This window comes from Notolepis coatsorum (assembly GCF_963971535.1).
Source record: "Notolepis coatsorum genome assembly, chromosome: 1".
Classification (NCBI taxonomy): Eukaryota; Metazoa; Chordata; class Actinopteri; order Aulopiformes; family Paralepididae; genus Notolepis; species Notolepis coatsorum.
The window spans coordinates 230,214,301-230,241,101 of NC_140165.1; the positions used below are offsets into that span (position 1 = coordinate 230,214,301).

Genomic DNA, 26,801 nt, shown 5'->3' on the forward strand with positions numbered 1-26,801 from the left:
CATTCATGCATCACAGCGTGTTTAGCCAATGGCGTGTCAGTATTCTGACAGGGTAGTAATGCTGTGGTGGTTACATAACAACGCTGATCTCTTTTTCACCTGAACTGAACACACAGCGTACATACATCATCTGAGCTAGAGGGGGAGATAGAGGGGGAGGAGGAGGAGGAGGGGGAGGAGGAAGAGGAGAGTTAGAGTGAAGAGGTCCTCAGAGACTCTGAGCATGAGGAGTCAGCCTCTATGGGTGTAGACGGAACAGATTTCCAGCTCTTCTTGATTGGTTGAGACGGCTCTCTCATCAGTGTCTCAGGAAGAGCAGTAGGCTCCTGTAACCCAGCTGACTCCTGGTGCTGAAGAGGGGGGGGGGGGGGGCTACTCTGGCTCTGTAAAAGCTCTCCTGTGAATTTGTTATGTTTCCTGGGTGAGGTTTAGATTGTTACAATTATTTTATTTAATAAGCTATATTTATTTTAGGTGGAACTTTTTTTTGTTCAAGTGAGTTTGGTGTGTGTGTGTGTGTGTTTTCTGGTGTGTACAACTTCACACTTGATTGTTCTATATTTCGACCTGGTTGACATTTGAGTGCAAATGATGACCGATATCTGATCGCAGTGTTCCCAGAGGTGTGGTTAAGACCCCCCCCCCAGTGTTCCCAGAGGTGTGGTTAAGACCCCCCCCCTGCTTCTGCAACCACATGTACCGCTGCTGGCCTGGGATCCAATCCCACCAGAACCTTCTTCTCTCCAGTCTGCTCTGTCTCCCTCTCAGCTTTAGTGTCTCAATAAAGACGAATACTATATATTGCCCACTCTTATTATTATTTAATAATAATAAATCTCTTGTGTTTTCCCTGTAATTGTACCAACGAGTGTACCAGGCCAAGAATATATATTTGAATGCCAAAAATAATGGCAAATATGCATTCATTTGGAAATCAATAATTATTTGTGTTTGGGAGCCTCTGTTCCGAAATGTGAGTCAAGACTCTGTGTTGTTGCCTGGGAAATGCAACGCATTCATAATTCTCAATGTAAGGCCTTAAAAGGTATTGGAAAGTCTTGAATTTCATTTGCACAGGTATAAAATGTTTGGGGGGGGGGGGGGGCAGCCCGGCTGTCGGGAGATAATAAATAATATTTTTGTATTCAAGTTGTTTTTTGCGGGGCTACCAAGAGCTTTTATGGAACATGCGAGAATTTTTATTGGAGCCAAGTGCAACTGCCAGTTCATTGTCGCTGTGTGTTGTTTTGCTAGTATGGTCGTGAAATTGGTATTGAAACGGTCTCAAAAAGTCTTAAATTGAACATGTTGAAACCTGCAGACACCCTGCTGTCTGTAATTGAATGTGAACATCAATGCATTATTTTTGTGTGTGTTTGTTCCCCTGCAGTAAGCGGATGCGTAAGGGGGATAAGAACGGTAAAGGCCTGAGGCATTTCTCCATGAAGGTGTGTGAGAAGGTCCAGAGGAAAGGAACCACGTCCTACAACGAGGTGGCCGACGAACTGGTGACCGAGTTCACCAACTCCAACAGCCTCATGCCAGCAGACTCTGTGAGTGGACGTGTGTGTGTGTGTGTGTGTGTGTGTGAGAGCACGTCTACGAGTGCGCCTGTGTATGTGACCGAGTTCACCAACTCCTCATGCCAGCAGACTCTGTGTGTGTGTGTGTATGTGTGTGTGCGCGTGTGTGTGAATTCAACAATTCCAACAACCTCATGTCTGTTCTCTGAGTTTGCCTTTGTTGTGTGCAGGCATGCATGTATAATGAATCATAATTATAATAATAGTAATTGTTTGTATTTATAAGCGCTTTTTCAAGTCACCCATGGACACTGTACAAATACACACTCAAGAGAAATAGACGGCATTAGTAATATATACATCGTAATGACGATACAATAATTAACGAGGTTACAAACACTATCTGCGGGGTATTAAAAAGTCTTAAATTCATAATTCTCAATTTAAGGCCATAAAAGGGGGGGGGGAGGGGGGGGGCGGCTGTCAGGAGATGAAATAATATGAAATATATGAAATGTTTTTGAAGTAATTGTTTTTCACGGGGCTACCGGGAGCTTGGTGTGTTTGGCCAGAGCTTGTATGGAATGTGAGAATTTCAATTGGTGCGGAAGTGCAGCCAACAGTTCAGTGTCGCTGGGTTTTCAGTTTTTTATTTGCTAGTATGGTTGTGAAATTGGTATAAAATGTTGCTCTAAGTGGTATTAAAAAGGTCTTAAATGGTCTTACATTTTACTTGTTTTTTAAGTCACCCATGGACACTCGACATTATTAAATTCCTCAACTCAACCTCATAATAATAATGCTCTGTGTTTAATACAGTGTTTAACTCTCTGTGTATATTCCGCGTGCCTCATGCGAGCAGGAGGGGGAGAGCGTTAATAATACTCTGTTTAATACAGTGTTTAACTCTGTGTGTATATTCCACGTGCCTCATGCGAGCAGGAAGGGGAGAGCGTTAATAATGCTCTGTGTTTAATACAGTGTTTAACTCTGTGTATATTCCGCGTGCCTCATGCGAGCAGGTAGGGGAGAGCGTTAATAATGCTCTGTGTTTAATACAGTGTTTAACTCTCTGTGTATTATTCCGTGTGCCTCATGCGAGCAGGAAGGGGAGAGCGTTAATAATACTCTGTTTAATACAGTGTTTAACTCTCTGTGTATATTCCGCGTGCCTCATGCGAGCAGGTAGGGGAGAGCGTTAATAATACTCTGTTTAATACAGTGTTTAACTCTCTGTGTATATTCCGCGTGCCTCATGCGAGCAGTAGGGGGAGAGCGTTAATAATACTCTGTTTAATACAGTGTTTAACTCTGTGTGTATTATTCCGTGTGCCTCATGCGAGCAGGTAGGGGAGAGCGTTAATAATACTCTGTTTAATACAGTGTTTAACTCTCTGTGTATATTCCGTGTGCCTCATGCGAGCAGGAAGGGGAGAGCGTTAATAATACTCTGTTTAATACAGTGTTTAACTCTGTGTATATTCCGCGTGCCTCATGCGAGCAGTAGGGGGAGAGCGTTAATAATACTCTGTTTAATACAGTGTTTAACTCTGTGTGTATTATTCCGTGTGCCTCATGCGAGCAGGTAGGGGAGAGCGTTAATAATACTCTGTTTAATACAGTGTTTAACTCTCTGTGTATATTCCGTGTGCCTCATGCAAGCAGGAAGGGGAGGCGTGTAGCTTTATGCCAAGCAAGCAGTGCAAAAATTTACCGTAGTGGCGTGCAGTAATGCGCCTTTCATTTTCCGCCGCCCAGCGCCCAGGTCGCGCGGAAATAGGCTGTCTATTGCCATTCTCTTTGACAAACTCTAACCTTAACCAGCTCCTTAACAACGCCTAAACTTAACCGTTCTAACCTTAACCAACTCCGAAACAATGCCTAACCTTAACCTTAACCTTAACCATGCCTAACCTTAACCATAGAAATTATATTGCCATTCTCTTTGACAAACTCTAACCTTAACCAGCTCCTTAACAGCGCCTAAACTTAACCGTTCTAACCTTAACCAACTCCGAAACAATGCCTAACCTTAACCTTAACCTTAACCATGCCTAACCTTAACCGGCGAAAGAATACACGTTAAAAAAAAATCACGTTAAAAAATATTTTCGATGGGATTCGAACTCGCCAGCAAACGAGCCATAGGATCCACAGCCATGTGTCCTTGCCAATTGAGCTATTGCTAGATACTGAATAAGGGGCGGTGACTTATATATATTGAGCTCCGCTCGTGTCGAACCAAGGCGGGATCTCATGCGCATGCGCGGGCACCTCGCGCGAGCACGCCGGCGCACGCACGCACCTGAGCGAGCACGCCGCCGCCGGTGCACGCACGGTAGCATTTGTCTGAAAAGAAGGGCGCTTTACCGCACTAGCGTGCGGTGACGAATGCGGAAGCATTTTTTGCACTGCTTGCTTGGCATTAAGGAAAACGCGAAGGGGAGAGCATTACTCATTCACTTCCTCCTCCCACATCTGACCAGCTTGGCTTTCTTATTCTTTACCCAGAAGCCATCTGGTGGTCACCGGCCCACTTCTCTAACCAATCAGGTTTACCACATGGTTTAATACTTCCCCGTATTAATATTATTCCTTATGGCAGGCCGTTCATAACAGCCTGGCTGAGTCCTAATCTCTCTCCTGAGGAATGTTAAAAGTGTGATTAATTAAAAGCAGATTGAACGAGACGTGCACAGGCCTGGCAGTGTGTGTGCAGGCTTAGGCTACCTATGTTTCCCTTTGGTAAGATAACTATGAAGCACGTCTACACACTTACCTTTCCACAGATAACGTTCCACAAATATCACTGAATAATGTCAGTGATGTTTTAGTCATTCTTTGTTTAATATCACTGGTTAGGCACTACAACTGGTGATTGTAATTAATTATTCATTCAATCTTTATTTAATCTGGAAAAGACAGCTACGAGTGAGCTCTCATTGACAATGAAGTGGAGAAGTACAGCATGTAATAAATACAAAAACATCGACACAAAAGTCAATCAATAAAACAGTTTAAATGAGTTAAAACAACTACAGACTGAGGTGAAATGGTTGGCTATTATAGATTTAAACTGACCAATGGATACTAAAGTATTGGGTTTTGATGTGCATTGTAAAACATCCCACATGTGTAGAGAGATTTGTTTTGTGTGTGTTGCGGGCGTGCGTGTGTGTCTGTCCTTTTCCAAGTCCAGGACCAGTTTCACCTACAACTGTTAATCTTACAAACTCTTGTGGCTGAATCATCAATTTGAAACCCAGTGTATTATTAGCTTGCAAATTCAGCATTATTTAAATAAATTTCACATGCCTACTTTGTAATCAAAGCCATGGAAATAAGTGGTTTTGCACAAGACCAGTGAAAGCTAAGGTGATCGATGTTGTATGTGCTTGCGTGTGTATTCTACTTCATTCCAGGACCAGTTCAGCATAGAATAGCTAATCTTACAAACTCTCATGAGTAAACAATTAATTGAAATTGAATACATATAATAAAATAAAAACATCTGTATTTTTCATTTCGGTCCCCTTGGTAATTGAGTTTGACATGCCTTGCTCTGCCACCACCATCAGTGGGGGTTGTGCACAATATCATACTAGATAAGATAAGATATTCCTTTATTGATCCCCTTGGGGAAATTCAGACATTATAGCGGGAGGGTGGGGGGAGCTACAGGCATGGGCAGGGTAATAGTAGAAATGCATAAATATAGGCAATAAAATGTTATCTGAATATAAAAATATGAGGGAAAGATAAACGGTGTAAACAATATAATTAACTCTGAATATAAGAATGCGAAAACAGTGTAAACAATGTTAATTCTGAATATAAAAATATGGGGGAAATAAACAGTGTAAACAATGGTGCAGATGAGGCTCTAAATATAGGCAATAAAGAATTAGAATCTGAATATATATATACTATAAGTAAAAGTAAACAGTATACACAAGGTAACTGCCTAGATCCACTATATGACGTAGTAAAGGCCTGTTGTCCTGCCTCTTTCTCAGCAGGTGTATGATCAGAAGAACATACGGCGGAGGGTCTATGACGCTCTGAACGTCCTCATGGCCATGAACATCATCTCCAAGGAGAAGAAGGAGATCCGCTGGATCGGACTGCCCACAAACTCGGCTCAGGAATGCCAAAACCTGGAGGTCTGTCTGTCTCTGTCTTTGGCAAAACATGGAGGTCTGTCTGTTAGCCTGCCTCTTTGTCTGTCTGTCCAGAGGGAGAGAGAAAAAGGATGGGACGTCTCTGGCCTGAGGAGAGGAGCGTGCGCAAAAATATACATACATACAGATGCACAGACACATGCACACAGACTCCTATAGAGAGAGAGAACAGAATACAGCGCGAGGGGGGGGCTGAGAGAGAGAGAGAGAGAGACAAGAGAGAGATAGGGTAGTTGTGTGGGGCAAGATAGAGATAGGGTAGTTGTGTGGGGCAAGAGAGATAGGGTAGTTGTGTGGGGCAAGAGAGAGATAGGGTAGTTGTGTGGGGCAAGAGAGAGAGAGGGTAGTCGTGTGGTTGTCCTTTCTAGCCGTGTACAGCTGGAAGGGGCTTCTTTTATTCATATTTCTGTGTAAAATATTGAAAGATATTAAATGCTGCAAAAGCAAATGAATACATGCCAAATGTCTTAGAGAGCCGTTCCAATTAACAGCTGAAATGTTGCTACGTAGCCTATTCAAAAGGAAGGGAAGCACTGAACAGCTTTCTGTGGGGGGGGGGGCGTCCTGGTGGCACAGCAGGCTTGGGTACAAGCCATGTCCTTGTGACGTCTTGCGTTAGAATCCAGGGCCCTCATTTATCAACGTTGCGTACGCACAGACATGTGCGTAACCCGTGCGTACGATCATTTCTAAGCAAAGTGTGTGACTTATCAATTTGAACGTGAACTTGACTTTGTGCGTATATTTACGCTCAGCTCAGGGCATGCGTACCTGGCGCCCGGCGGTAGAATATCGATACTGCAGACGGACGGCATATGCTCTCATCAGTTTCATGCATTAGTTTTAACGCGGAAATAAGCTTTTGTTCATTACCGTACTTTTCACACTATAAGCCGCACCTGACTATAAGCCGCAGCAGCTAAATTGAATGATGTGTACATATATAAGCCGCACTGGACTATAAGCCGCAGGCGTTTTAATGTTTAATTACCATATGTAATTAGCATTGGGACACAATACTGTCGGACAAATAACAAGAATTAACTCATTTACAAGTTGTATTAAGTTTAGCAAATAAGGGAACAGATAAATAACATTTCAATGTAGTCAAAAAAGCAATATTTAGATTTTTACATTTTCGGGTTTGGTCACGTCAAGTCACATATAAGCCGCACCGTTATATAAGCCGCAGGGTCGAAAAATGGGGGGGAAAGCCGCGGCTTATAGTCCGAAAAGTACGGTAGTTTGACTGACGTGTTCTGTATGACCCCCGTAATTCATTATAGTTCATTGTAAAATAGCAACAGTAGTGTAATTATGGTCAAAACTTTATAAATAGCATTTGGAATAATAGGTCTTTCCTTCTGAATGAATGCAGCATGGTTTATATATAGCGTTATCGGAATATACAGGGTGTACTGACTGCGCTCCGCGTAACTCAACTCGTTATTATTTTGCGCATAGATTGCAATACGGGAACGTTTTGATTATATTTAAAAGGCTTTGCCATTGTTAAACGAAACAAGTGGAATTTCGAAGCTGTAAGCAGAATACAAGTCGTATAAACACCCACGATATAGTGTTCTTCCCCCTTCCTACTGTATAAGAAAGAATAAAAAACGCATTGCAACGAGAACAGAGGTTATTTGTTGAGTGTATGTGTATTACAAAACCCTTGCAATAAATGTGTCTTAAATGAATGAAAAGCATACATGCTCTGGATACAGAGCATATATTGTGTGGGTGATATGACTTGTATTCTGCCTACAGAATTTCACTTATTTAGTTTTACAATGTCAAAGCCTTTTAAATATAAATCAAAACGTTCTCGTATTTCTGCAATCTATGCGCTAAATAATAACGAGTTGAGTTCTAACAAAGAACGTATTACATGCTGGGTAGGCTTATAGAGTAAACTGTAAATGAAATAGCCTATAACATTATAAAGGATAGGCTATCATAGCAGGGTCTTCCCAATCCTTTCCTGGGAGACATATAGGAATATGATATGATATGATATAAGGTATACTGGTCCGTCCGCGAGGATAGCGAGGAGTCGGATAGCCATTAAATGCCATTTGAGAATATAGGCTATTAATGCAAAGCGACGGCATATAGCCTATACTTATTATTTAATGTTTTCATAAGCGTAAAGATACAACAGCTAGATTAATGATCAAGTTAGTTTACTGTGCAGGGTTCGCAGGGCTGTGCCATGTGCTATTATATATGCGCAAGTTACTGTTGCATAATGTAGGCTATGGGCTAGCTGCTATTATATGTAATTCATATAGGCTACCTAATACCGACAACAAAATAGATTGTATCATATGCCTCTACAAATCATATTATACCCGGTAGCCAATCGAACTAAACGAATAAAGGCATTCCAGCATGGTTATAATAATGACACACCAACGCCAAACAGTGGTTAACGAACGGTCTTTATTAGTATTTTGAGCTGTCCAGGCAGAATTGCAGCAATGGTCTTAGGGAGTCGTTGATATCTGACATCACCATGTACAAGTCCGCCAGCCTTTTATTTATCCCATAACACGGGTTGTGTCTTCTTGGTTCGGCAGCGCCTCCGTGAACAATCTCGCTCGTGGAGTTTCTCATAGTTCGCTCGGGTCAGTCCATTATTTCACATCCCATGGGGGTGTTTCATTACCATATATGGATAATCATGCACGAGCATTGACGGTAAGAACAAAATGGTATTTATCAACAGGGAGGAGCGTAGGACCCGTGTACGCACGGTTGATAAATCCGGATATTTCTGTGCGTACACACATTCTAAATTCTGAACTTAAGTACGAAAATAGAACACTTTCTAAGAATTGTTGATAAATGAGGGCCCAGGCCTTGACCCCTGCCCTCTGTCTCCTCTCCCTTGCACCCCTTTGACCTCTTGTCATAGCCATACAAATCATCCACCAGACATGCTTTCTGTACACATTTATTAGTATATTGGATGATGCAGGGTTAGAAATTAAAAAAATAATTCAAGGGCTTTTTTATGCCCCCCTTAATTGATTTTCGGGTTTTTTTTTTGTATTTCGGGGGCACTGAATTTTTATGTTATTAAACATCCTTACATCCACATTTTTTGACAGTGGACAAAAAGATCCACACAAGCTCCTCGAACACTAGCCGTGTTTGCAGCCGGAGTCTCACGACAAGCTTTGCAATAAATTATATGTTGACCGGTAGCATCCTCCTCAACCCCTACCCAGTCTAATCCCCACCACTCCATCGTACTCCGCTTTACATTTTTTTATTTGAGGATCTGGGGAATCTGCTTCTCAGACTCTTTTTCCTTCGTGTTTTTATAGTTTGATAAAAAACGCTCCATCTTGTCTGTCTTCAAAATGCCATCAAATGCTGGTGAGCTGCTCACCTGCTAATGTGAGAGGGTGGGGAGAGTGACGTTGACATCGGCGTCTGATCAAAACAGATTTAATAAATCACGTCTTTCACTCGTCAGTTAAATAAATAGTAATATACATTTTTATACTATGTTTGATAACGTAATGTTAATGACATTAATAATGTCTCCATATATATATATATATATATATATATATATATATATATATATATATATCATTAGTAAACTGTCTGGGGCTTTTTGTCCCCCCCCGGCCCCTCTTAACATGTGGGAAGCCGAGAACGCATAGCTGTCAGTGCGCACGGGTGACATTGTGTCACAGCTGGGAGCGTTGCGGTGTTTGCAATGGAGGAGAAGTTCACTTGTAAATAAACTATTCACATAAATGAAACAAAACGTAATGTTAATGTCTCCATCAGGGTTTCCGTTAGAAAATACTGGGGCCGGTCTCCGTGTCCTGGAAGATTTCAATCTCCCGGACAAATGTGAGAAATTCCGGTCAGTTTATTGAGCTTAAAAACAATTGATAGGCAGGCTATATAAAGAATGACATCCTCAAGGCATGTAGATTTATAATATTTTAACTTAAAACTAGGCTACCGGTACTTTTGCGTATATACAGTCATTAATATATTCCAAATAAAATAAGTCCCTCAAGACTGAGTCCGTGCTGCTCCTGACTTGAAATCAAATACAAGGTGTCTGTGGGCAGTCGGCCCGACATTAACAGCAGTCTGTTATAATCACATTTTTATGAGCTAACGAATTCCGTTATATTGGACATTTGTATTAATTATATCAAGCGAAGAACTGAGAAATTTGGCAGAGAGAGACGGCAACATTATCGCGGGGTCCAACGCTGCGTGATCGCTGAAACCAACGACAACCTGCCTCCCAACGTAGCGATAAACTCATCCCAATAGTATGCAACTGCAGAGCCGCAGAGCCAGCGGCGCTATCAGGTCCGGTCTGGGGACCGCTCAGCAGCGCCACCCACCCAATGGCTGAATTGCCAATGGCTGAATTGGAGTACTGCACTGTGCGGGCACAACTGTGAGCTCTGCGGCTCTGCAGCTGCACACCTCTCGCTAATCCAGCACCAAGCTGCCGCACCGCCATTCTCATCAGCAAAACACAGGTCGCGAGGTAATCATTCTCACAGGACATTATGACCGGAGATATTTAAATATGCCGGACTTCAACAGAATATATATATATAATTAGTAAACTGTCTGGGGCATTTTGTGCCCCCCTTAACTGATTTTCGAGGGCATTTTGTCCATTTTCACAGGCATTTTGCCCCAAGCCCGCGTTAATTTCGAACCCTGGGATGATGAATGAGACCTAGATTTTAATTATCTAAATGTAATTAATAATTTTGTATTGTATTATTATTATTCCATTAGCTGACACTGTAATGACAGCTAATCTTACTGGGATCCAACATGCAATGAGAAAACCTTTATGGAACAGCAAGATGAAGTTTTTATGTTGAAGCCTCAAATTTAATTTGTTTTAACTTGGGGCCTTCAGGGTGCTCCTTAAAACGATAACAATTACAGAAAGCTGCTTCTACCTGCTAAAAAGCTTCACTTGCATTGATAACTATTTTATAAGCCGTCCCGAGCTCCTATAAAGTGTCTTATCAGATCTGATCAGGCCGTAACCAGATTAGTGGTCAACCGATATGACAATATATCAGGCCGATATTTAGAATTTCTTTTAAATCAGCCGACATTATCATCTTTTGTGGGCTTAAGCAGGCTACATTTTAATGCTAGCAAACTAGAGATTCTAGGAATCATTTGAAACCAATCACTTCATGCTAGCTTACCCCACAGATATTTTGAAGGGAAACAATACTGCAATATTTTATAAAGTGCAAATTTAGCTGTCAATAACCAGCTAAGCTAGCTAGCTAACACAGCCAACATTATAGAAGTTCAGCAATTGTGTGTCTCATTTTCTATTATTAAATTGTTGTATTTTATCAGATGGAAAACAAAAATCATTATATCGACCACCTGCTCTCTAAATATCTGTATTGACATTGGAAAAACCCATATCGGTCGACCACTATACAAAATATATACATTTGAACTGAGGTGACAAAACAAAGTAAGGAGTAACAAACAAATTAAATTTATTTTTGTGTAAATGTTATTTTCAGATGGAGAAACAGAAACGACTGGAGAGGATCAGACAGAAGAAGGCTCAGCTGGAGGAACTCATACTGCAGGTAGAAAAACTATTATTATTATTACTGTTGCTATTACTATTATTAAAGGTGCCGTCAGTGGTATTTATTGTTAAATAGTTCTACATTCCAACAGCCATCACTGATATAGAGTGTTTAAATATATAAGAAAAAAATATTTATATATATTTATATATATATTAGAGCTGGGCCGTTAACGGCGTTAACGCGATACTATTATCGCGCGATAATATAATTAAAATTAACGCATTAATCTAATTTTATTATTATTTCTTTTTTTACATTCTTTTTTTTTTTTACCTTTATTTACCCAGGGTAGGTTCGCTGAGCACATATGCTGTTTTTCAGGAACGCCCTGCTTCACATTCACACAGTTCCATTCACACCTGAGAGCTGCCCAGTACAACCACAGTTGACACCATTGGCCACTGAGCAACTCCACTGGAGCAGTTGATTTGCATTGGCACCCAACGGGAAACATATTATAGGCACTATAAGTAGACATCGCTACATAAAACAAGCTGGTCTGCCTGAGTGACTGGTGGAAGAAGGAGAAATAGAGATTGGACTGATTGAGTCAAGCCATGTCACATAGTTCAAGTTTGAAATGCTTCTTTCTGTTTTGCTCCTGAGAGTGTGCTAGATACTGTACTGGTAATATTATTTATTTGTGTTAACTTCTGAATAAAACAACTTATTAAACACAAGTACATCTTATTGAACATTATTTTGATATTTCATTACCAATTATCATAGCAAAACAGCTTTTTCAAACAGTCTGTAATGCATTTTGGAAATGGGAGATGGGCTCATGGTGTAATGGGCCACCTGGCCTGAGAAACATAAGGAGGAAAGAAAAAGTAAGGACTTACTTCTGGTCATTATTTGGGTAGAACACACATATTTTGAATGCCTTCGGCAGGTTTTTTTCTTTTTTTTGAGCCATTTTTATCTAGATTAATCTAGATTAAATCCAGGATTGCAGATAGATTAATCTAGATTAAAAAAAATTATCTATGCCCACCTCTAATATATATATATATATATTTCTGTGTGTTGTAGAATTATATTGAAAATGTACAAATATGTTTTAGCTTGGGTTGGTTCTATTGCTTTTTGGTTTATCATAACAATGCATGCGTTATGCAGCTGTTTTCTCTTTGTATATGTACTTTATATCGGTAGATACTAGGGATGTCCGATATTATCGGCCTACCGATATTATCGGCCGATATCGGCATTAAAATGTGATATCGGAAAATATCGGTATAGTTTTTTTTTCTTTTTTTTTCTATAGAAATGATGTCCGATATTATCGGCCTACCGATATTATCGGCCGATATCGGCATTAAAATGTGATATTGGTTGATATCGGTATCGGAAATTAAGAGTTGGACAATATCGGTATATCGGTATCGGTAAAAAAGCCAATATCGAGCATCCCTAGTAGATACTCAATGTTTAGGCATTGGTATCGCTGGTAAAACAGTGAGATCTGTGTATCCCTAGTTGCAGTATAGGTATGTGTTGTATTCAGAATCATCCATGTTTATTATTATTTGTTTATTAACACTTTAATCGCCAAAAACCTCATATGACGTCTTTCCCCGCCATGCTCATTCTGCCAAAGACGCCGTACCACGTCTTTGATATCAATATTTCAAAAATCTGTGATCGAAATCATATTTCTCCCCCGGAGACTTGAGATCTACTGTTGAGCCCCTCTCAACTCTCCAACGGTTCAAGAGCGCCATCTGGTGGCCGATCGGCGGATCGCCCAGAGCGGAAACAGGAAATGGAAGCTGGTGCTCATTTCAATTCGGTCCGATCACTCTGTAATAGTCCCAGGACTCGAGCTAGACACAACGGATAGCAATCCGTTACCAATAACTCGATAAACAACATGATTTGGACGTATATACTATTATACAACCTGGAAATGGATCGCATATTTCTACATCCCATAATAGGAATATTTCTGTTCCACGCTCATCGCCCAACGCTATGAGGAAGCTACGGTAAGATTCAGCGTTATTTTTTAACGTGTTCGATACTAACTGCTCTAATGATCATATCACCCACACTAGATGAATCATCTAACGTTGGCCACGGAATTATAAACGACCACCCCCCCCCCCCCCCCCCCCCATCCGGTCAACATCAGATGATCAGTAGTAACTTCTAGAAGCACGTCCATTTGATTTTTTTTTTTTATCTCGCGCAGATTCCTATCAAACTGTATTTCATCATCAATATAATGCATTTGGGGCTATAAATCACGTTCTGGAGAAAGCTGCAGAAAACGATAAAAACATACTTATACTTTAGACCGTATTTTAGTATGAATATGTGAATGAAAAAGTATAACGTTGCTACACCCTGAACAATAGATATAGGAGGTTGAATGGGCCATAGTAATGTCAATTTATCAATACAATTTAAAAAGTTATAGCCCTGCAAAGAAGGTAAACATCCCCATAGACAAATAGAGCTGGCGTGGGATGGTTTATTCTGAATTTAAGCCTGGCGATCAAAGTGTTAAAAAGGATCCCCATTAGCTGATGCCAATGGGACCAGCTAGTCTTCACATACACACACGCATACATATATATACACGTATACATACACATATATTATACACACACACTATATACATACATACATATACACACACACACACAAACACACATATTCATTATATACACAATACAACAACCTAACTTATTATAATCATCCAAAAAAAAGACATCATACAAAAGAAAGAAAAAAAACAATATTGCACATGAAAGATGAAGATCTAATGCTTGCCTGTAAAGGGCAGCATTACCATCTTCAGCAACAAAAATAAATAACACTCGACTACTGCTCACTAGCTAAATAATACATTCGTAATTTATGTTTAAATGATGATTTGCTATTTAATTGATGTATGTGTTCTGGGCAGCTATTCCAATAAGTAATGGCTTGATAAATTACTGATTTTCTCCTGCCCTTCCAGCGTGCTGTTTGTATTCTGTGTAGTATTTGACACAGTGATGCATAGGCCACCTCTTAGCTTATTGACATACTGTATCATCAACAGCCGTACACCCGCACTGCTGAGTGAGGCAGATACAAACCTATCAAGTCTACTGACCTCCACTGGATCAGCTCTCAATTAGCATAGCATTAGTGTCGTGCAGGAACCTCACATCCTGTCAGGGTTTTAGAAAGGTGTTTCCCAGCATGACATCCAGGACCTTATTAACGCTTTGACTCAGTCTCGCATTTCCCACACATGCACAACTGGAATTCTCTACAGAATGATTTAAAAAGAGTTGTACATCTTTCAGTTCAAGAAAATGGGGGAGGGATCGATCCTGCGGTTGTGGAACAAAGGACTCTAATCCCAAAATGTATTTACATTTGCTGTGATGTCTCCATTTGACAGCTGCGTTGACGCTCACCAGAGACGACTGAGTTGCGTCCAGCCAAGCCCCAGAAAGCTTCCAAAGGCTTCCTGATTAGAAACCAATGTCGCCAGAGGACAATTCCTGCCGCTAAGCAGAGATTTGGCTAATGTTGCTTAACTACCACACTACAGGTTAACCTTTCACTACCACACTACAGAAGGTTAAGCCTTTCACTAATACACAACAAAGGGTTCACTACCACATTATATAAGGTTAACCCTTCCACTACCACACTATAGAAGGTGAACCCTTTGTTGTGTATTAGTGAAAGGCTTAACCTTCTGTAGTGTGGTAGTGAAAGGTTAACCTGTAGTGTGGTAGTGAAAGCGTTAACCTTTGTAGTTTGGTAGTGAAAGCGTTAACCCTTTGTAGTGAAAGTGTTAACCTTGTGTAGTGCGGTAGTGAAAGCGTTAACCCTTTGTAGTTTAGTAGTGAAAGGGTGTAGTGTGGTAGTGAAAGGTTAACCTTTGTAGTGTGGTAGTGAAAGGTTAACCTTCTGTAGTGTGGTAGTGAAAGGTTAACCTTCTGTAGTGTGGTAGTGAAAACGTTAACCCTTTGTAGTGTGGTAGTGAAAGCGTTAACCCTTTGTAGTGTGGTAGTGGAAGTGTTAACCCTTTGTAGTGTGGTAGTGAAAGTGTTAACCCTTTGTAGTGTGGTAGTGAAAGGGTTAATAACAAAATGAGGCTCTAGGAAGTAAAGTCGATCCGGCTTTCGCACCAAACACAGCAAAGAAACCGCTCTATTAAAGGTCACCAATGACATTCTGCTGACTCTGGTTCCCTCTCCATCCTCATCCTCCTTGACCTCAGCGCCACCTTCGACACAATCACCCACTCCATCCTCATATCTCGCCTCCAGTCCACCATTGGGATCACTGGCACTGCCCTCTCCTGGATCAAATCATATCTCTCTGACAGACACCAATTCATCTACACCAACAACTCCAAATCCCCCATTGCCCCAGTCCCCCACAGTGTCCCCCAGGGTTCAGTACTTGGTCCCCTGCTGTTCAGCCTCTACATTCTCCCCACTTGGGACAGATCATCCGCAAACATGGCCTCCGATTCCACTGCTATGCTGATGACACACATCTCTACCTTTCCACCAAGACCATCACTGCTGCCACCCACTCCATCCTCATCACCTGCCTTTCTGACATAAAAATCTGGATGCAAAAAAACGTTCTTAAACTCAACTGTGACAAATCTGAACTACTCATCCATCCACCCAAATTCCCTGACCCGCCCCACCCAGGATTTTTCAGTCAACATCGACGGCTCCATTGTCACCCACCCCCTCCACCCACGTCCGCAACCTAGGTATCATTCTTGACCCCACCCTTTCCTTCCTCCTGCATGTAAACCATGCTTCGGCTTCAAACCTATCCTTTTAGTTTGTTTATTTGTGAAAATGTTCGAAAAATTATTTGTTTGTTTATTTATTTGTAAACATTCGAAATAAAATAATTCATTCATTCATTCATTCACTTCTTCCACCTCAGGAACATTGCCCGTCTACGCCCCTCACTATCCTTCGCTGCTGCTGAAACACTGACCCATGCAATCATCACTTCCCGACTGGACTATTGCAACAGCATTCTGTATGGCTCATCTACCAAAATCCTCAACAAACTACAATACGTCCAAAACTCTGCTGCTCGCATGCTCACCTCCACCCGCCGCTCCGACCACATCACTCCCATCCTCCACGATCTTTACTGGCTCCCCATCATATACAGGATTCAGTTAAAAATTCTACTCATCACCTTCAAAGCCCTCAACAACTTGGCCCCCTCCTACCTCTCTGACCTCCTTCCCCACCACACGCCTACCCACTGCCTCAGGTCCGCAGATGCTAACCTCCTTTAACCCATCAGGATTAAGCTCCGGACCTGGGGCAACAGGGCCTTCACTGCAGCTGCCCCCACCCTCTGGAACGCCCTGCCCAACCATATCCGTTATGCAGACACCTTCTCATAATTTAAAAAAGCCTTAAAAACCCACCTTTTTACCCTTTCCTTCAAGCCTTGAACTTGAGGTTGTTGCTTGCTGGCCAAGCTGTGAGGCCGGAGCCTAAAAAGTTGTTTATAAACCTAACCTTAATCTTACTGGAGAACTCGTGTTTAACCCTAACCTAACAGGTCGGTTGGGTGACGCCTGCACAGCAGAGACGGGAAGTATCGGGGGCAGCGTGAGCCTCCCACGCGCTACTCCTCGCCACAGAGTCTGCGCTGTCTGGTGAAAAGATGCGACAGGCGGCTGCCTCGTGTACCGGAGGGGACACGTGATGCAAGGCTTCTATCCTCACTACAGCCGACCAGTAGGAGGCATAGTCTAGCAACGTTCAAGACAGGGGAGGGGAGAATTGGCAATACGAAATTGGGATGGGAGAAAAATAGAAAAATAAGGAGAAAAAGTGGATCAAAATATTTTTTTTAAATTAGGGCAGGGCTGGATATAGGTCAATTGTCAAATTAGATTTTATTTTGATGTTGTTCTATGTTGATATTGGGTCTCCTGGAGAGGGTCGTTGAGGCGATTCTTCTATCTGTCTTGGATTATGGAGCTGTGGTTTATAGAAGTGCTGAGCCATCCACTCTCCATCACTCTGCTCACATGTATTACTGGAGATAGATATGGCACTCACCACTGAATCCTGTATGATAAAGGGTCAGAGAGGCGTTATAAACACTGGTTTATCTTTAACACTTTGACTGCCAACGACGAGATTTCTCGTTAGTTCATGCCAACCGTTGAGTGCCAACGACGAGAGATCAAATTATCGCTTTCCATTCATTTTTCATCAATCTAGCCTCACGTTACCAGTGGGGATCTGTCTGAACTCGAACAGGGAAAATACCGCCCCCTATTGTCTCTCCGGATGGTACTGCACCCCTTTGGATTGGATTGAATGAAACGCATGGAGAAAAAAAAGTCCTGCTTCCACATTTTACTTGTCAGACAAGTAACCGGAGACGATCCAAGTAATCGCCTACCACCAGAACAGCGGAAAATGTGTGTTTCCAGTACCCAGGGTTGGATCAATAAACGCGATCGATATTTGGAATGGCGATCAGGAATTGGAATAATCTTTTTGGAGATCATCTGATCTGAGGTAAGGAATCTATTTTACCAGTCTTGGGATAATCAGAGCTATTTTCACCTATATATCAGCGTGAGCCATGTGTGTATGTGTGTGTCTGTGTGTGTGCGATCAGGAAATAAGATAATCGATTTTTCAGCCCGCTTCTATAGCGTGCATAAGTACACATATACTATCGATAATCTAGCGTTTATTTGAAAACGATTCATAAATAGGCCGAAAAATTACGTGTTTTGTGTATTCCAGTGTATTCCAGTAAAGGGTGTTTATCACAGAATCTTAATTTTTTTCTGGAACTTTCAGAAAACGAGCGTTTTTCAAAATGGTATAAAACGGAAATTAACCGATTTTAAAATAAAAAAAAATACAATGTTGACTGCAAACAAGTCATTGATAAGCGACGGCCATATTAGACACATAGCCATAATTTAAGATATAGTTTATGCGTTCGCAAATATGAGAGCTCTGTCATTGAAGTGGGTGGTGGCACGCATGGGGTTCCGGGGCACCAGACCCGTGGCACTCACATTTTTTTTTTTATCCACTTTTTCTCCCATTTTCTATATTTTCTCCCATCCCAATTTCGTATCATCCAATTCAACCCTCCCCTGTCACAAACGCTGTTTCTTGCCTCCCACAAGCCGGCTGCAATGTGGACTAAGTCATACATAGCACAAGTCCCCTCCGGTACTTGAGGTAACAGCAGTCGCATCTTTTCACCTGCACAGCTCGATCTCTCAGTGGCGAGGAGTAACGCGTGGGAGGCTCACGCTGCCCCCGACACTTCCTGATTCTACTGCGCAGGCGCACCAACCGACCTGTAGGAGTCGCTGTCCACAACGCCCGATCCCCACCCATCAGTTTCCCACCCCCTAATACGGCCAATGTGTATTAGTATGAACGACCAGCTAAACTGAAAGCAATGTGGAGCGCTGGGCTCGAACAGGCGAGCCCAGCGTCTCCGCATTCGTGGCGAGCGCCTTGCCCACTACGCCACGTAGCCACCCTCCGTGGCACTCAAAGTGTTAAGACCATTGCCGGGAAACGACCACCTTATGTCACAGTGCTGCTGCAGTGGAACTATGGACCCTGTCTGACCTGACCTGTCTGATTGCAGATTGAATTTGAAAAGTCAGCCTTTTGTTTTCCCTGGCCTCTTGGAATAATCTTCAAATCAATACCCCGCACTATCCTATGGACCGTTTAAAGACATGATTATAAATCTCCAGTCTCCAGTGATTGTTTTGCATTTTCTTTTATGTTTTTGTCCTATTTATTCATTGTCTAATTTATCTAAGCTGAATTGTCGACATTGAATAAAGATTAAATGAATTGAATTGAGCATTATATTCATCTATAAATGTGAACTGTTATTAAGGATGTGAATAAAAAGAAATGCCCTACTCATTCAATGAAGGCAGATCTCACAGTGCTATAAGCAGTGGTGATATGTATAAATCAACTAAATGCAGTACAGTAGTAAATGGATGTTAAACTGTGGCTGACCACTAACGTATTTGTTCCCCGACAGCAAATTGCCTTTAAGAACCTGGTGCAGCGGAACAAGGCCAGCGAGGCGTCCTCCCAGACCCCCCCCCCTCCCGGCTCTGTCATCCAGCTGCCTTTCATCATCCTCAACACAGACATACGCACCGTCATAGACTGCTCCATCTCCAGCGACAAGTACGTGTGTCAGAGCGACAGTGTGTGGTTGGATGGACACATGGACGGATGGTTGGTTTTAGTGGACAGACAGACAAGACGGATGGATGGATGGATGGATGAATGGAATGGAGGGATGGATGGGTATACCGTATATAGAAAGTCTAAGTAAGAGAGACAGATGGGATATGACAGGTGACGGGCATACAGATTGTTGAGTGATCCCGCTAACATGTCTCATCCTCAGTTCTGACGTACAGTACATGCCATCATCCACTGCTACATCATCATCCTCAGTACTAACGTACATGCCGTCATGCACTGCTACGTTATCATCCTCAGTACTGACGTACATGCCGTCATCTAGAGCCATATGAAATCCGCGTTCACGGAATTGTGGAATTGACCAATAAAAATGGAATCGACTGTAAAACATGGCATATTGCAGAACTTGCCCTAATCTGGCCTGAAATTCCGTGTTCGGGAGAAGATGGAATGTTTGGTGCAAAGCAAACATGACCAGGGACGCTACAGTGTGTTACAACGCGTACGTCACTTCCACACTGCTTCACAGCACACAGAAATGTCTGGCTGCTTCGGTGTTAACGTCGTCAAAAAGCTAAGCAATTCCGCACTAAGCCCTAAATTCAGAGCAGAGCAGTATCCTAATGACTTTTATGCCTCAGGCGATAAAAGTGTTTTGCTAATTCTGTCAACATACCGTGGACTGGACCCGCAAAAACACGTGCGAAGATCACTTTGTCTCCAAAAGCCATGTCAGGAACAAGGAAAAACACTGTTCTTCCCAAAACACACCAGCTCTCTAACGATGATCTCTGGTGATCACAATAGATACAGCTAGAGGGTGAGGCTAATCACTGACACTATTGTGATTAAATAGCTATGTAACGTTACAGTACATAGGACTATAGATGGAAATGATAGCTTCTTGCTAAATCTGGTGCACCCATCTATCTGTTTAATGCAAATGATTGTCAGTACACACTGTCCTTTATAAACTAAATAAACTAAAGATGCATAAATGATGCATTACTATATTTCATCACAATAGAATAGATATAGCTAGGCTACTGACATTGTGATAATGTCAGTAGTAGTAGCTAGCTGTATCTATTGTTTACACTTGCAGGGCTCGAAATTGCGACCGAAATTGTATCTGTGCGACCTCAAAATATAATTGGGAGCATTCGTGCGAGTGCAAATAATTGTTCTGGTGCGACCCCCTCCCCGAACGTCCCTTTCTCTGTACATTCGCTAGTTTGTTACTCAGTATGTGCCTTGTGAGTTGACAGTGACCATCCTAACCAATCAAACGTGAGCTTGACGTTCTTACCTTTAATGCTGATTTTAGATTGGTTAAGTTGACGCACATACACGCTCACACACCCTCATTGTCCCTCCCCCTCACAGACCCGTCTCATTCACACCGAAGATAGCAAGCGTGCAGGTCCTCTTTTAACATCGCTGAAGCAACGATTAAACAATGGCCCAGTAAACTATTCACTTTAGTTTAATACACGAAGCGTTGTCTAACGTTATCTTGCTGGCTAGCTACTGATAGCTCATAACATCATTGAAATTAGTTTTTGCAGCTGTGGCTAAAGTTAGCTAGCTACCAGTGTACCATCCATCTGCGACAGACTTAATTAAACACTTCATGGAAACGGAGTAACGTTAACGTTATGTTGTTCATACTACACTACATGTATGAACTCAACATAACGTTAACGTTACTCCGTTTCCATGAAGTGTTTAATTAGCAGCAATCTGTTGTTGAAAATGTAACGTTAATGCTCCGTGCATTGCATGGACAGGAAGCCGTCATGCGAGGACTTGAAGCCGTCATGAAATCGTTGTAGTCATATTGTAGTCTTTTAGTCTTAACTAAAAGATTTTAACCAAATAAAAAGCAGCAGCACTATTGCATAACTGAGTCATGTTTGGTATGTATTTCTTTCTTTAGGGGAGTAGGACATTTGTTTCACAGTTTTAGCATGATGTTTTATAGATGGCTAGGTTAACACTTTCAGTGCCACGAGGTGGCGCCAGAGTTAGCGCTTCAATGCCACCATCGGCGCCAATGTTACGCTTAATATCGCCTAATCTATGTTTTAAATTATGGCTATGTGTCTAATCTGCCCGTCGCTTATCAAAGAATCCTTTTCCAGTCAGTGCTGTCAAGGCAGATTGGTTTTTTATCGCTTCATTTCCGTTTGAGAGCATTTTGAAGAGCACCCGTTTTGAGGTAAAAAACAGTCCATTCTGAATTCCAGGCCATATGATAATCGTCTTTTACTGGAATATTCCAGAACGTTGCTATTTGTCGGCCTATTTATGAATCGTTTTCAAATAAACGCTAGATGATCAATATTATACGTGCACGCACGCCCATTCGAGCCGCGCACGGATAATCGCCGTGTTCATTTCCTCTTGGATTTTTACAGTGAAACCGAAAGAGCCCATTTCACAAAACGGCTTATATCTTCATCAAAATGAGTCTGATTATCCTAACACTGATAACATAGATTCCTTACCTGACATCAGATGGTATCCAACTGGTATATTCCAATTCCTGATCACCATTCGAAAAAATCGATAAGTGTATGGATCCAACGTGATACAGTAGAACACATGATTCCGCGGGGTTCAGAGGCTCCAGAATGAACTCTAATAACCCCGGCTGCATCAGTGGACTGGAAAATGTGGAGTACAGGATTTTTTCCCCATCCATTTTCATTGAGTCCATTCCAAAATCCCTTATGTCATCTGGGAGACGATAGGGGGCGCTTTTTTCCACATCTGATCGCCGGCGGCGCTCTGGTATACTAGGGTAGGCTTGCGTGATGCAATATGATTTCAGATCACAAAAAAAAATTAAAAATCAGAGAAATCTCGTGAGTGGCTTTCAACAAGATATTAATAATTCCGAGAAAACTCGTGAGTGGCATAGAAAGTGTTAAACACAGGTTTTTGTTTTTAAGAGGGGGGGTTTGATGGGAGGCTAGGTGGTGTAGTGGGAAAGGCGCTCGCCACCAATGCAGGAGATGCTGGGTTCGAGCCCAGCTCTCCGCATTGCTATCAGCTTGGCTGGTCGTTCATACTAACACAATTGGCAGTGTTAGGGTAGGGCTGGGCGATATGGAAAAAAATCATATCGCGATAACGATATGATAATGTTATCATATTTCTCGATTTCGATAATTATCGAAATTGTTATAAGTATATATAAAAATAAAAGTATTATTTTTCTTTTTCTTTACTTTTGTCGTTTTTTTTTTTTTTTTTAACAGATTTATGTTTATTTTGCAGCAATTCTTTGTCATTGCCGCCATCTTTAGTGTTACATCCCCTCACACTCCAGTTCTCAGGCTGCAGCTGGTTTAAAAGCGAAAGTAAACCGGCTTCTCTGCTGGCTGTGGCTCCAGGGTAGTTGAACAGTTCTGGCTCTGCTAGTTTATTTTTGATCTTTTGGCGCTTTTTTGGTTGACAAACCACCGCACATGTGCACCGTGACTCGTGACTGGAGTCTAGTTCTGCTAGCACACATAGCCTACTGTGTACAGACGGTTTCAAACTGTATTTTAAATTAGAAAGCAAACAAAATAAATGGACAAGAGAAAAATAAATCTCAATTTGGTCAGTATTGTCATTTGGACAAGCAAAGCCATTACTTTAAGTTGCAGGCAAGAAAGACAAGTCTGTCCACTGTCTCTGGTTTTAAAACTGCCCTGTTGCAGGTCACAAAATTAAAAAATATATATATATATATATATATATATATATATATATATAAAAAAAGATTTTTTTATTTCGATATTCGATATCTATTATTAAAATATATCGCGATATTTATCGTTATATCGCCCAGCCCTATGTTAGGGGTGGGAAAGCTGATGGGTGGGGATCGGACGTTGTGGACAGCGCCTCCTACAGGTCGGTTGGTGCGCCTGCGCAGCAGAATCAGGAAGCGACGGGGGCGGTGTGTCCCTCCCAAGCAGACCCCCGCCGCTGAGAGATCGCGCTGTGCAGGTGAAAAGATGCGACGGCTGCTTCCTCGAGTACCGGAGGGGACACGTGATGTAAGGCTTCGTCCACATTGCAGCCGGCTTGTGGGAGGCATAGCCTAACAGCGTTCGAGACAGGGGAGGGTAGAATTGGACGATACGAAATTGGGATGGGAGAAAAATTGAAAATGGGAGAAAAAAGTAGATAAAAAAAAGAGGGGGGGTTTGATTTGATTGAAGTTTATTTCAAATATGCAACACAATATACTATCAAGTACAGATATAGCCTTAAGCCGTTCAAATAATAAATGTATACTTTTTTTTTAATAATAATCTAAAAGAACCGATAAGAGTATTGATAAAGTACTGAACCGTTATCCCTTTAATAGCCAAGGACGCCGTAACACATCATTCCCCGCCATGCTTAATCTGCCAATGACGCCGTAACACGTCATTGAGATCAATATGTCAAAAATCTGTGATGGCAATCATATTTCTCCCGCGGAGACTTGAGATCTACTGTTGATCCCCTCTCAACTCTCCAACGGTTCAAGAGCGCCATCTGGTGGCCGATCGGAGGATCGCCCAAACAGCAAACCGGAAACGGAAACTGGTGCTCATCCAAATTCGGTCCGACCACTCGCTATAGCTCCCGGGACTCGAGCTCGACACAATGGATAGCGATCCGTTACCAATAACTCGATAAACAACATGATTTGGACGTATATACTATTATACAACCTGGAGATGGATCGCATATTTCAACATCCCATAATAGCAATCTTTTTGCTCCACGCTCATCGCCCAACGGCCCGAGGAGACTGGGGTAAGTTTCAGCCTTTATTTTTACCGTGTTCGATACAAACTGATCTGATGATCATATCACCCACACTACATGAATCATCTAACGTTGGCCACGGAATTATAAACGACCCCCCCCCCCATCCGGTCAACATCAGATGATAAGTAGTAACTTCTAGAAGCACGTCCATTTGAAATGTTTTATCTGGCGCCGATCGCTATCAAACTGTATTTGATCATCAATATAATGCATTTAGGGCTATAAATCATGTTCTGCAGAATGCTGCAGAAAACGATAAAAACATATTTATACTTTAGACCGTATTTTAGTATGAATATGTGAATGAAAAAGTAGAACGTTGCTACATCCTGAACGATAGATAATTGACGTTGAATGGGCCATAGTAATGTCAATTTAGCAATACAATTTAAAAAGTTATAGCCCTGCAAAGAATGGGAACTTCTCCATAGACAAATAGAGCTGGCAGAGGATGGTATAAGGATGTACATAAGCGTGGCAGAGAAAGGGTTAAGCAGTATCGATAAGAGTAGTAGTATCGATAAAATCCTAACGATACCCATCCCTAACTGTTATAGTTTTTTTTTTTATCAATAAAAAATATATATTACATTATATATTGTTGGTGCTCCTTACATTTGGGTGGGTGCTCCAAAGTTTTTGCTGGTGCTCTCAAGTAAAAATGTTAATTTCGAGCCCTGACTTGAAATGTGTTTTTATTTTGTCACAATATTATTTGAAAAATATTGTGTAAAAATTAACTGTATTTCTCAGTTGCAGCACTTAAAAACATTAACACATCCAGTGCCACGCCTCTTACTCATCGTTAACCCCTCATGCCACCTATTAACCCCAAACTCATCGACTGCCATTCATGTAGATCTATGTTTCTGTCGCCCGACGGTTGAGTGCCGGAAACGTAGATCTACGTTTCTGTCACGGTATTTCTTTTATTATCTATTGCCATTCATAATTCAGCGGGGCACCTTGTGCATACTGTTCTGAGTGTGTCTGAGCTGGCAGACGGTATTATACCGCCCTCTAACGCCTTCGGCCAGTGATGCACCCCGTTAGAAACGGGTTGGTTTATTTTCTCTACCAAGCTGCGGCATGGGGGCGGGTCCTAAACACTCCGGCAAAACACACGCTTGTAGGGGTGGTTTGGACTACTGACCCCGCCCGCCCGTTGAAGAGCAATGTCCAACAACGTCAGAGGCACGATCGCTGTGGATAATGATGACATTATTGGATTCTTTTTTTTTCATTACTTCAGAGACCAGGTGAGGACACCATATGAAAGCTTGCATCTGATACATCTGATATTTATTTCTACTGCGATTGAAGCTATCTGTGTTATAGCTGTTTGGCTGTTTTCCGTTGGGTTGCAGGAGGGGGGGGGGGGGGGGGCGCCGGTCTAAATCACATTGCATGCGTGCACGACAAAGGATAATAGTGATGATCTAGCATTGATTTTAGGAAGATCCGATAATCAGGCGAAAAATGACAACATGTTTATTGAATTACACAAAAACGCTGTTTTCGTGTCTTTTCCCTGGAATTGCTCAGAAGCGGCCGTACTATGTTCATATTCAAAACGGTATAAAACGGAAATGTACAGATGAAAAAATTATCTGTTTTTTGCACGTTGACCAGAAGCAGCTCAATGAGACTCGACGGCGTTATTAGACCCATAGCTATAATATAAAATATAGGTTTAGGTCTACAAAGTACAACTACGTTTACATGGGGTTAATGGACGCCACGGAAGTGGTCACTTCCCAGAAGGGGCGTGGCACTCAATGTGTTAAGAACCAGCCACTAGACCTAAAAGAGTTTTATGATATACCTGGCGAATCATTCTTCCTTTACCTCAACCAAGGTCGGCGCTCTGGGCCCACGGTGTACCGTGGGCTGAGGTGTTGCACCCAGACCCTTTTGTCGGCTTATCGGTGACAGGACAACCACAAGAGGGTTTGTCTCAGATTTTTATGCACAAATCCACATGTAAAAAATTTACATTAGATACAGTCTGGCGAGGGGACATCCCAGAGTTAGACCCTGAGTTTGACTGGGATGACATTTGGACAAATGCTATATTAGCCTCCCACAACCCTAATCACCAACACATTCATTTTAATTATATTCATAGGACGTATCTCACACCTAGGAAACTGTTTGCTATGGGACTGGTGGTCGACTCCCGGTGCACTTCAAGCTCTTTGAGAGCCACCGGCATGTATATGCATATGGTCTGGGATTTGCCCACCAGTAGCCCATTTTTGGAAATCTAGCAGCTAAACTCTCAAACATCTGTAATATATCAATTCCACTCACGGCAGCAACATTACTTCTAAACGATATATCTCAGTCTAGATAGGAACAGTCTGTGGCACCTGATGGAGCACTATGGAATCCCACCGAAGTACA

At 41.9% G+C, this 26,801-nt stretch overlaps 1 protein-coding gene across 3 annotated transcripts in view; it reads left to right on the forward strand.

The window, feature by feature from the left end:
- tfdp2 (transcription factor Dp-2) overlaps positions 1 to 26,801 on the forward strand; it is a 129,711-nt gene that overhangs the window by 91,880 nt on the left and 11,030 nt on the right. For all 3 annotated transcript variants that reach the window (XM_084321761.1, XM_084321762.1, XM_084321763.1), the window contains 4 exons: positions 1,391 to 1,553; positions 5,540 to 5,686; positions 11,266 to 11,334; positions 19,399 to 19,550. In XM_084321761.1, the coding sequence (XP_084177887.1) occupies positions 1,391 to 1,553; positions 5,540 to 5,686; positions 11,266 to 11,334; positions 19,399 to 19,550 (531 nt within the window). The remainder of the gene's footprint in view (positions 1 to 1,390; positions 1,554 to 5,539; positions 5,687 to 11,265; positions 11,335 to 19,398; positions 19,551 to 26,801) is intronic.